This window comes from Oncorhynchus keta, chromosome 29 (assembly GCF_023373465.1).
Source record: "Oncorhynchus keta strain PuntledgeMale-10-30-2019 chromosome 29, Oket_V2, whole genome shotgun sequence".
Taxonomy (NCBI): Eukaryota; Metazoa; Chordata; class Actinopteri; order Salmoniformes; family Salmonidae; genus Oncorhynchus; species Oncorhynchus keta.
This window is the reverse complement of record NC_068449.1, coordinates 24,301,086-24,313,093: the sequence shown is the minus strand read 5'-3', so window position 1 is coordinate 24,313,093 and position 12,008 is coordinate 24,301,086. Positions and strand designations below refer to the sequence as shown.

Sequence of the window (12,008 nt, the reverse complement as noted above, 5' to 3'; positions counted from 1 at the left end):
TCCACGAAACACACCACGTGCATTTAAATTACTTACATGTCCAATGCAATAGATTTCAATTGCTGTTAACCTGCTTTCATGGCAGCAGTGGTACAACCAAAGCGAGCCTGGGCGCGAGGGTGTTTATTCACGTTTCTTAAGACTAAGGGGGAACAACACCGTAGGGGAGAAAAAAACATTTGACATTTGACAGTGTTTGTTTTATGATTCGTGAATTATTTCCACAATGTCTACGAAAGCAGAGCAATGTAAGTACTATTATTTAAAATATTCCTATTATATCCTCCCATTTTTTCGTGTAATTTTCTTGTAAGAAAGCAAATGAGAGGAGCTGTCCTTGGTGATGAAACCACGGTTGCTAAGGCAGGTTGCAACACGTTCTCGCGTCGCAGAGGATGGCTCGAGGGGCTGGTGTCTAGGGGATGCTCTATGTTCTGACGGTTGTCACCAAAAATATATGAACATAACATTCTAACCGATATTAAGCATTCATTTTTGATTGACACGCTGTATTGCTATCACGGTCGATTTGATACGTTTTCCACTGAACAATATGGTGGCATTGTTGATCAATAATGTGGTTGATTTGCTTGTTCATATCATATCTTTTACGTTCATAACATAAATACGATTTTTTTCTTCATCGTTTACCTCTGAACAGGTGGATAAACAGACTGTGGTTACATTATTTGATAAACCATCAGATTATTTAATCTAGAAAAGGAGAGTGAATAAATGCATAGTGTAATAAACAATTGGTGGTTTGTTGTTGTTGTCAATCAACACACCTTGAAAGAACTCAACATTTCACAAATAGCCATATAATGCATGGAATAAACAAAGTTCCTATATATACATTTATCTGTAATAAACCCTGCTTAAACGATTTGACATCTATTTGGCCATGTTTGGGGCATCTTAGAAGGTACTATATGCTATTCTATGGTACCATGTATAAACACCCACTAGGTAGCTTATAGAGAGAGATGTGTGTTGTTTCTCTTGCATTCTGTAGGCTACATTGACATTACTGAATTGGTCAGACATTAGCTTGCACAAGTATCACATGTTTTAGCCCTTAAAAACAAGAGTTGATATTTGGTTTTGGCAGGCAAAAAATTAGAGTTTTTAGCCCTTGCTAAATTTTTCCACCCTGTTGGCGCTAGCAATTGAGCCTGTGGACGAGGTGCATTTCTGGTTTTACAAAGTGTGTCTGAAGGGAGCCCTGCTGATTCTATTTACAGAACCACTGTGTTGTAGCCAACCATGTTTTCCTTGGTATGAAATTTGCAGAAAATGAACACACTCCTACACCCATGTATATAGCCTATACACAGTCATTTAATTACACATACACCCACACCCTGCCCCACACAAACACAAAGCCTGTGGGTGTTATTGTTATTTTTGGGACTTGTCATTTGCAGGTCAGCGAACACTAAACACTACCAGTGTGAGTCACAAAATGGCACCAAAACAACCCACTCCAGGGCTGGTTGTGACCTAGCTGGACAAACACAAAGGTCACTTAAAGAGAGACCGACAGGATGCCACAAGGACAATGACCTGTTGCCATGTTTGGGGCAGACTATCAATAACCAGGCTTATACTGTACCAACCATAACCTATTGCCCCCACCTCCCTTGAGGCTTCATCAGACTTCTTTTGTTTGTTACTCTGCTCTTTATCTTGTTTAGTTGCCTCTAAGATACGATACTTGCAAGAGTATCACAACCGTGTGCAACACAATATTTACCCCGTGCCCTCCGGAACAGACATTGCAAACACACTGAAATACTTTTCCCAAACCCTGCTCAGGTAAGTACCCTGCGCTGGAACCACAGGTGAAGTAACGGAACGTAACAGTATTTGATGTGTAGTTTCAGAGGAGAGGTGACTGGGGTTTAGCCTAATTCTAATACATGCACAGCAATAAGACAGGATTATTGCTGGTAGGAAGTCAGTTGAAATGAGAAGATATACATGTAAGTGGAAATATGGGAAAGGGTTTCCAACAGTGCAAGTGTATCATCATTTAAGAATCCTAGTTGATAAACCACCCAGGTCCTTTTTAGAGAGGGAATTGAGTTGCTCCGTCCTCTGCCTTTGTGATACCGTATGTTTCATGTTGCTGTATGAGGACCATGATCCTACAGTATATCAACAACAAGAGTCAACAACACGATCCCCTCATATTGCCCCATGGCTGTCTGATATTGTAGTACGCTCTTTTTAAATAAAATAGAGAAGGTTTGTTGGTTTCCAACCAATAAATCAAATCTGCCAAGATTGCCATTACTGAGTCTTTCCAATGTGGGTGTGCCTCAAGGGGATATGAATTGTGTTGATGTTGTAAGTAGGCGTTTATGAATAATAATGTGAATAATTGTGTTATTTTGCAGAGTGTACCTGGTATGGTTGGTATTATATTGGAGAAAAAGTACCAAAAAGAAATAGCAATTTCAACCCCTCTGTCGGTTCAGTAGTAGCTTTGTAGATGCACATGTTCCTAGGATGGCCTGTAGTCTCACTCCCAGAGGGGCTAAGGGAGGTCTGGTCCTCTGGCTCCTTGGGTCTGACAGTCCCCAGTGTGCAATGACAGAGAGCCTGTGGAGGGAACAACACGTCCCCTCAGAACAGGTCAAGAAGCCAGGGCAGCCATTATGGCCACAACCAGTATGTGACATTTATTTGTTGAGTTGGAGCAGAGCTCTCTGTGAGAATCAGTTGTGCTTTGATCATTGGCTACAGAAATCATCATCATTAGGCACAGTTATCTAAAAGGATGGGGATTAGGGAGACAGAAGTTTCATGTTTCACTTATGAAAATTATGGGATTATGACAATCATTTTCATTTCATCACACAGTGGACACAGTAGTGCATTTTTTAATGATAATGTTCAAGTCAATATTGGTAAACTATCTTGGATCTTTCTGACTTTGCTGAGAGAATGATCTAGCTAGATGTGCTTGCTAGTGTATCGTTACAATCCTGGCATCCTATTGGTCCTTGGCACAGATGGAGCGTGACAAGGGCTGTGATTGTATGAGCCTATGTTGTGGCAGCATGTTAACTCTAATGACAATTGTGTCTGTGAGGCTCAGTATCGCTGGGGTGTGAAGGGAATCACACTGGTATGATACTGCAACATTCACCTCGTGTTTTCCTTGAGCCAAATCTCCTCCCTCCCAATTCACACAACAAACCATGCCTCCCACATTGAAACCACTCTGCACTGCTCAGTAGACTCTCAGACATTCTGACAGACACCTGTGTTTCATTGGCCTGGGGTGAAGAGAGGGAGAGAGAGAGTGTGTGAGAGAGGGAGCACTGAGGCTTGCATATGTCAGGTTCCTGGGAAAAAAAAGAGTCCCGCACAGACAGAGGATCGAGCGCCAAATTAATATTTCATTAATTCTGCAGCATAGAGCGATATCAGTGTAAGACTATTATGATATCAGTGTAAAGGGATGCGGCTACCTGGGCTCGTTTTAAGGGGCTTTACTCCAAGGGGTGCTATGTAACATGTCATATATTAGTCAAGTAATGTAGTTGCCACATTTTCCTCCTAGCCAGTCATCTAGAAAGTAACACCCACCAGCCAAGCTGTCTAGCTCTCTGCATCAGTGAACCATGGATTCACAGTTGCCCTGACCCCATGCCAAATTCCATTATCATTTGAGTGACTGTGAGGAACCAAGATGCAGTCTGATACTGAATCAAGATAATTTCATGTATCATATTATAATGTGATTTCCTTCATTCCTAGTTCCTCTTGAACCTTTCCTGGCATGAACAAGTCACACTCAAAGGAAATGAAATATTTCACATCTAGCTAAGAAACAGTGGTTATTACGGTATTATATCCCCTAGTTAATGCTTATTTACAGCAATGTAATTTATAGTCAGTGGCTCACTCAAGCTTTAGAGAAACTAGATATTGCCGTAGTTAGCGACAACATTTAGAAGATAGTGACAGTGTAGGTTGTTTTATCGGATCTAAGATGTGTTTTACTGTGTGTGCATAACGTGCGTCTGTGTATTATTGTATGTGTGTTTGTTTGTCTGTGTGTCTCTGTGCGTCTGTGTGTGTGTTCAATTCAATGCTGCAGTTGAGTATTTGCAAAGAGGGCAGTGATATTAAGTCATACTCCGCAAGATATAAAGCTAATCTCCCCCATTGTTGAAAACTGACTATCCCTTCCAACTCACTGAGAGAATGTTTTTTACACTTTGGTTTCCGGTATTTAAAATCATCCAACTTGAGGCCAAATTCTTACGGAGTATAACTTTCAGGGGAATAGTCAGAGTATGATGATGTTAATCTTGAAAAATGTCATAATAGTAGGCTATTCTGTATTGCTACGCTAAAATCCCCTTACTCACTGCCCCTGTAGAAATGCTATACCTCTACCTCTATGAAAAACAAAACATCAGAATTTGTCATCTGGGCCTCCAAGTACCTCCAAGTCATTTTACTGATAGAACAGCTTAGTTCTTTAACATCGTGTTTAGTAAAAGAGCAAGGCTCTCTGTCCCCCCGCCTCCCCACCCCTAGAATCCCCACACACAAACCAACCAACTAGTTCTTTCCTCTCTGAAAATGGTGATATCCACCTTCCCAGGGGACAGCAAACACAAATGTTCATCCCCCATTTAGCTCACAAACATAATGCTACCTGTCATCCCGTTTGAAACAACCTATTCCTTTGTCATTATAGTTTCTCCCCTACCGTAGATTAGTTCTTACATTTATTTTAGAGACTTAAATCCATATGCCTGTTGGATCCCATTATTTCTCCTGATGATACTGATACAGTATCATAATGAATGCATATGGACATTTTTTCTCTGGTGCAATAAACATGTGCTGTGACCCAGAAATTCTTATCTAACCTCACACACATGTTTATTACTAGCTGAAGCATGTTTCAAAAGTGTCACCTCCGTATTTTCCCTAACCGATTTGGTGTCATTCCCATCCTTGACGACAGCCCTACAAAACAGGATAATTGTCCCTGAGAAACATCATGGCCCATTGGCCTCTCGGTATGATTGCTGCTGAATTGATCTGATTGGAATATGGCAGCCACAGAGGGGAAACCATTTGCAGTTTCCCCTTCAGAGAAGTATGGGGTTGCCACTGAAAACATGCATTTTTTTTCTCCTTGTCGCCAGATACGCATGAGATGCAGTGATCATTGCAGTTTTTGCAAACATTTCTGTTCATGTTTTTTGTTTTCAGAAGACAGAGATGTACAAAAAGTGAAATAGAAAATTAAAGTAATTCTACGTCACACTGAACAGATAAAGCAGGGAACAATTCCCAATGCCTTCAGTGAAATACTACAGACACTGCATCCTATGTGGGGTCTATCTGGGTTGTTTTTTTTTCTATTTACGCTGTCTCTGTAGTGCCATTTCAATGTAATGTGCTGTTTCTTTGTGTCTTTGTTGTCTCTTTTTTTCCCTTGTTCCCCCTATCCCTTCCCTCCTCCCCCCACCCCCGGAGCAGCATTCTGTCCCGCACAGGCAGGAAGGAGAACCAGGAAGCTTCCAATTTGGCCGTGCCCATGACCATGTGTCTTTTTCCTGTGCCATTCCCACTCACCCCATCTCTAAGACCACAAGTCAGTTCCATCAACCCTACAGTTACTCGCTCCCTCCTTTACAGCGTTCTGCGTGATGCCCCTCCAGACCGCGGGGGGCAGGGGCAGCAGAGTCGGGACGCTCAGCTCTCAGAGTACCCCTCTCTGGACTATCAGGGGCTCTATGCGACCCTCGTGACCCTGCTTGACCTGGTGCCCCTGCTGCAGCACGGTCAGCATGGTGAGTGAAACCAGGACATACCTCTGTACGTGTCCATCGCCCTACGACCCGTTTTGACCACATGAAGCTGCCTTTTCTGGCCTCATTCGCTCCAGGAGACGAGTCCCACAGAAGACCTAAAGGGATGCATGGGGTGATGGGGAACATGCTGGATCTTGCCAGCTAACTTTGTTGATAACTTATTTCTAGACATACTGTAGTACTGTACACATGTATTAACTGTTTGCGATCTCTTTTTCAAAAATGTATTGAAAATGGAAATGTATGTATAAAAAAAAGCTATTTTAAAGGGTAAATTGCTATGGCTGGCATATGTTGTGTATATATTAAGTGCACCAGGTAATCGAAATCTGTAAATAGCAAGTCTGTGAATATATATGTTTATATGGAATAAGCGTGAAAGTGCATCTCCTTGACTAGAAAGCACAACCCTTTGCTGAGGGAAACACCAGTGCAGTATTAATAGGTTTTACTGAAACCGCACTGACCTAAACTGAGTCTCACAATACTCTCTCAGGATTTTGTTGTATTTATACACATTGTATATTTATCCATTTTCTTTAAGTTGTAATGCCAAATGTTTATTTACTTACATATGTTTGCAACATATGTACATTTCATTGAATTACTGTCTCTCTCTCTGTGTCTGTGCGTCTTGGCTCTCCCTTCTCCCATCAGATCTGGGACAGTCCATATTTTACACAACAACTTGCCTCCTGCCCTTTCTCAGTGACGATATTCTCAGCACTTTACCCTACACTATGATCTCCACTTTAGCTACATTCCCCCCATTCCTGCACAAAGACATCATTGAGTACCTGAGCACCTCTTTCCTCCCCATGGCTGTATGTGAGTACAGCCACTCTGTATCTAACATCCATCTACTTGCATGTGAAAAAGAACCCCTTTTCAATTCAACATGAAGTTAACAAGTCATTAAGTGGGATAAGTCTCATTCAATATCAGTAGTCATACACGTTTACCAGACATTTCAGTATGCATCACCATATCAAAGGAACTGCCAGGTTGGTGTCCCACAGTATGCAGTTCTTCATGAGGTTAAGGTTCTTCATTTGTCTTTTCTGTCCTTCTTTAGTGGGTTCCACTAGAAGAGAAGGGGGCGTTCCAGCATATGTCAATCTCTCTGCCTCCTCTATGCTAATGATTGCTATGCAGTACACCTCCAACCCAGGTAAACCTTGAACTCAGGTTATCCCAAACCAGTACAATACAGTACATCACAGTGTCTATGTCCAGTGTAGCACAGCCTGTCTTTTGATTAATGTACTGTACACTATGTTATACCTGCCACCTGCCTGACTTTAGCCTCTGCCTTTTTGTTTCCAGTATACCACTGTCAGTTGTTGGAGTGTCTTATGAAGCACAAGCAGGAAGTGTGGAAGGTATATGTTTGTAAAATGCATATGCCATATTCACATAGGTTAGATGTCTCTCTCATAGATCTGGAAAATGTCAGTGAATAGCTTTGAGAGGTTCTTATATTTTAGTTCACTATGGCGTGTGTTGTGTTGTGGCAGGACCTGCTGTATGTCATATCCTACGGACCATCCCAAGTAAAGCCTCCAGCCGTGCAGATGCTCTTTCATTACTGGCCAAACCTAAAGCCCCCAGGAGCCATTAGTGAATACAGAGGCCTGCAGTACACTGGTGAGGGGCTTATGGTCTGCCTGTCAGGTTGGTCTTCTGTGCAACAAACCTTTAGATTGCAGGTCTAATCCTCCTTCCACCTCTGCATCTCTCCCCTCTCCTTTTTTCCCTCCATTCTATTTTCCACAGCCTGGAACCCCATCCACTGCCAGCACATTGAGTGTCACAATGCCATCAATAAACCTGCCGTCAAGGTAATATCTGACTAACTACTGTACACTGTGCACAAACATAAAGTGAATACACAAAGTATGTGCCAGATTGCCATGGTGTGTAAAAGTGTCTTGGGGTTTCTGCTGGAAGCACAACATTAAAGCAACCAGCGAATGCTTGAGTGACTTTTGTCGTTCGGTCGTGTAATGATATCACTGGCCACGCAACTCAAGGCCTGTTTGCGCTGCTCTGCGTGTCTCTGCTCAACTGTGCTCAAAACTGACAAGTAGAGCGGAGAAAGGAAGAGGGGCAGGGACAGGGCAAAGATTTCAATTACCCAGGAGCACAGAGGGTGTGTGTGTGTGTGTGGGGGGTGTCCTAATTGGAAGCCATGACCCCATACTGCCCCTGAGGATAGTACGCCTGTAAACGAGAGCAGTAAATTACAGAACATCATCTGAGCATCTCGGCCATTAGCACTGTGGTCTAATATAGGGTCATGTACAGATCATAGATAACAGAACAGAGACATATGCATGCAGCCAGCCACAGACTAAAGGCAAGCAGAGACAGATAGAGGGGACATTATATATATATATATACTGTATATATATATATATATATTATATATATTACCAGTCACAATTTTGGTAACACCTACTCATTCCAGGGTGTTTCTTTATTTATACTATTTTCTACATTGTAGAATAATAGTGAGGACATCAAAACTATGAAATAACACATATGGAATCATGTAGTAACCGAAAAAGTGTTAAACAAATTAAAATATATTTTATATTTGAGATTCTTCAAAGTAGCCACCGTTTGCCTTGATGACAGCTTTGCAAACTGTTGGCATTCTCTCAACCAGCTTCATGAGGTAGTCACCTGGAATGCATTTCAATTAACAGGTGTGCCTTGTTAAAAGTGAATTTCCTTCTTAATTCGTTTGAGCCAATCAGTTGTGTTGTAACAAGGCAGGGGTGGTATACAGAAGATAGCCCTATTTGGTAAAAGACCAAGTCCATATTATGGCAAGAACAGCTCAAATAAGCAAAAAGAAAAGACAGTCCATCAGTACTTTAAGACGTGAAGGTCAGTCAATCCGGAAAATTTCTATAACTATAAGTTTCTTCAACAGCAGTCGCAAAAACCATCAAGAGCTATGATGAAACTGGCTCTCATGAAGACCGCCACAGGAAAGGAAGACCAAGTGTTACCTCTGCTGCAGATCATTAGTTCATTAGAGTTGTCAGCCTTAGAAATCGGCAATAAACTGCACCTAAGATTGCAGCCCAAATAAATGCTTCACAGAGTTCAAATAACAGACACATCTCAACATCAACTGTTCAGATGATACCTTCATGGTCGAATTGCTGCAAAGAAACCACTACTAAAGGACAATAATAATAAGAGACTTGCTTGGGCCAAGAAACAGGAGCAATGGACCGGTGCAGTCTGTGCGAGGACGTCTGTCGGGAGCTGGCCTGCAGAGACACCACCCTCACGTTTGACCAGCTGGTGGACCTGTCCATCCGGCTGGACAACCTGCTGGCTACTCGCGGACGTTCAGATCGGGGTCTGGTGGTTCCATCCTCCCGCACCCCCTCTCCGATACCCATGGAGCTGGGAGGGGCGGTGCGCAGGGAGACCGGAGGGGGCACCATCTGTGGCCGCAGAGGTCACACTGCCGTTCGGTGCCGGGTTGGTTCCTCTAGGAATCGAGGCAGCAGGCAGGGCGTCACCCCAGGTGAGCTGGCACCAATCCTACCCAGAGCCCTCTGTTGCACATATGTTTGTGTTTGTCACGTTCCCTGAGTTTTCCCCGCATTCCCAGCATAAGGCGCTCGTCGATTCATGCGCGACTGGGAGTTTTATTGATAGGGCTTTAGCCCATAGTTTAGGGATCCCCATCGTTCTCGTGGTTGTGCCCTTCCCCGTTCACGCCTTAGATAGTTGACCATTAGGGTCAGGGTTGATTAGGGAGGTCACCGCGCCTTTCGGCATGATGACGCAGGTGGGTCATACGGAGAGAATTAGTCTCTTCCCTATTGACTATAATGCATTTCCCGTGGTGCTGGGCCCACCCTGGTTAGCTTGTCATAACCCCACTGTTTCTTGGCCACAGAGGGCTCTCACGGGGTGGTCACGAAAGTGCTCAGGTAAGTGTTTAGGGTTTTCCGTTGGTGCTACTACGTTGGAGAGTCCAGGTTCCCAGAATGCGAAGGCAGACACACTGTCCCGGATGTATGACACAGAGGAGCAGCCCATGGATCCCACTCCCATACTCCCGGCCTCTTGCCTGGTGGCACCGGTAGTGTGGGAGCTAGACGCAAACATTGAGCAGGCGTTGCGTACAGAGCCCGCTCCCCTTCAGTGTCCGGCTAGGCGTCTGTACGTTTCTTCTGCTGTCCACGACCGGCTGATCTATTGGGCTCATACGTCACCCTCCTCTGGTCATCCTGGTATCGGTCGGACGGTGCTCTGTCTTACTGGGAAGTACTGGTGGCCCACTTTAGCTAAGGACGTGAGGGTTTATGTTTCCTCCTGCTTGGTGTTCGCCCAGTGCAAGGCTCCTAGACACCTGCCCAGAGGTAAGTTACAACCCTTACCCGTTCCACAACGGCCGTGGTTGCAGCTGTCGGTGGATTTCCTGACTGATCTTCACCATCACAGGGTAACACCACGATCCTGGTCGTTGTGGATTGTTTTCCTAAGTCCTGTCGTCTCCTCCCTTTGCCTGGTCTCCCTACGGCCCTACAGACTGCCGAGGCTCTGTTTACACATGTCTTCTACGGGGTGCCTGAGGATATAGTGTCTGATCGGGGTCCCCAGTTCACGTCGAGGGTCTGGAGGGCGTTCATGGAACGTCTAGGGGTCTCTGTCAGCCTTACCTCAGGTTTTCACCCCGAGAGTAACTGGCAGGTGGAGAGAGTTAACCAGGATGTGGGTAGGTTTCTGAGGTCTTATTGCCAGGACCGGCCTGGGGAGTGGGCAACGTTTGCCCTGGGCAGAGATGGCCTAGAACTCGCTCCGCCACTCCTCCACTAACCTCTCTAACACTTTTTTGGTTACTTCATGACTCTATATGTTTTATTTCATAGTTTTGATGTCTTCACTATTATTATACAAAATAGAAAATAGTCCAAATAAACAAAAACCCTTGAATGAGTAGGTGTGTCCAAACTTTTGACTGGTAATGTATATATGTATATACAGAACATTCAGAAAGGGTTCAGACCCCTTGACTTTTTCCACATTTTGTTATGTTACAGCCTTTTTCTAAAATTGATTAAATTATATATATTTTCCTATTCAATCTGCACACAATACCCCATAATGACAAAGTGAAAACAGGTTTTTAGACATTTTTGCAAATGTATATCATTAAAAAAAATATATATACCTTATTTATATAAGTATTCAGACTCTTTGCTATGAGACATGAAATTGAGCTCAGGTGCATGTTGTTTCCATTGATCATCCTTGATTGGAGTCCACCTGTGGTAAATTCAATTCATTGGACATGATTTGGAAAGGCAAACACCTGTCTATATAAGGTCCCACAGTTGACAGTACATGTCAGAGCAAAAACCAAGCCATGAGGTCAAACGAAATGTCTGTAGAGCTCCGAGACAGGATTGTGTCGAGACACAGATCTAGGGAAGGATACCAAAACATTTCTGCAGCTTTGAAGGGCCCCAGGAACACAGTGGCCTCCACCATTCTTAAATGGAAGACGTTTGGAACCACCAAGACTCTTCCTAGAGCTGGCCATCCGGCCAATCTTACCAATCAGGGGAAAAGTGCCTTGGTCAGGGAGATGACCAAGAACCCAATGGTCACTCTGAAAGAGCTCCAGACTTCCACTGTGGAAATGGGAGAATCTTCCAGAAGGACAGCAATCTCTGCAGCACTCCAACAATCAGGCCCTTTATGGCCCTTTATGGTAGAGTGGCCAGACGTAAGCCACTCCTCAGTAAAAGGCACATGACAGTAAAAGGCACATGACAGCCCTCTTGGAGACACTAAAAGAACTCTCAGACCATGATAAACAAGATTCTCTGGTCTGATTAAACCAAGATTGAACTCTTTGGCCTGAATTCCAAGAGCCACGTCTGGAGGGAACTGGCACAATCCCTATGGTGAAGCATGGTGGTGGCAGCATCATGCTGTGGAGATGTTTTTCAGTGGCAGGGACTGGGAGACTAGTCAGGATCGAGGGAATGATGAACGGAGCAAAGTGCAGAGAGATCCTTGATGAAAACCTGCTCCAGAGCACTCAGGTCCTCAGACTGGGGCGAAGGTTCACCTTCCAACAGGACAACGACCCTAAGCACACAGCCAAGACAATGC

At 43.9% G+C, this 12,008-nt stretch overlaps 1 protein-coding gene across 7 annotated transcripts in view; it reads left to right on the top strand.

Moving 5' to 3' along the window:
- Window positions 1–104: 104 nt before the first annotated feature.
- Window positions 105–12,008, top strand: part of LOC118362545 (protein unc-79 homolog) — a 48,450-nt gene continuing 36,546 nt past the window's right edge. For 4 of the 7 annotated variants that reach the window (XM_035742958.2, XM_035742957.2, XM_035742955.2 and 1 more), the window contains exons 1-8: window positions 106–248; window positions 1,698–1,818; window positions 5,518–5,831; window positions 6,510–6,680; window positions 6,928–7,023; window positions 7,179–7,234; window positions 7,370–7,499; window positions 7,629–7,693. In XM_035742958.2, the coding sequence (XP_035598851.1) occupies window positions 227–248; window positions 1,698–1,818; window positions 5,518–5,831; window positions 6,510–6,680; window positions 6,928–7,023; window positions 7,179–7,234; window positions 7,370–7,499; window positions 7,629–7,693 (975 nt within the window). In that variant the 5' untranslated portion in view covers window positions 106–226. Of the gene's footprint in view, window positions 249–1,697; window positions 1,819–5,517; window positions 5,832–6,509; window positions 6,681–6,927; window positions 7,024–7,178; window positions 7,235–7,369; window positions 7,500–7,628; window positions 7,694–12,008 lie in introns of those variants that run through there. The other 3 variants (XM_052486279.1, XM_035742959.2, XM_035742961.2) reach the window with 3 other exon arrangements.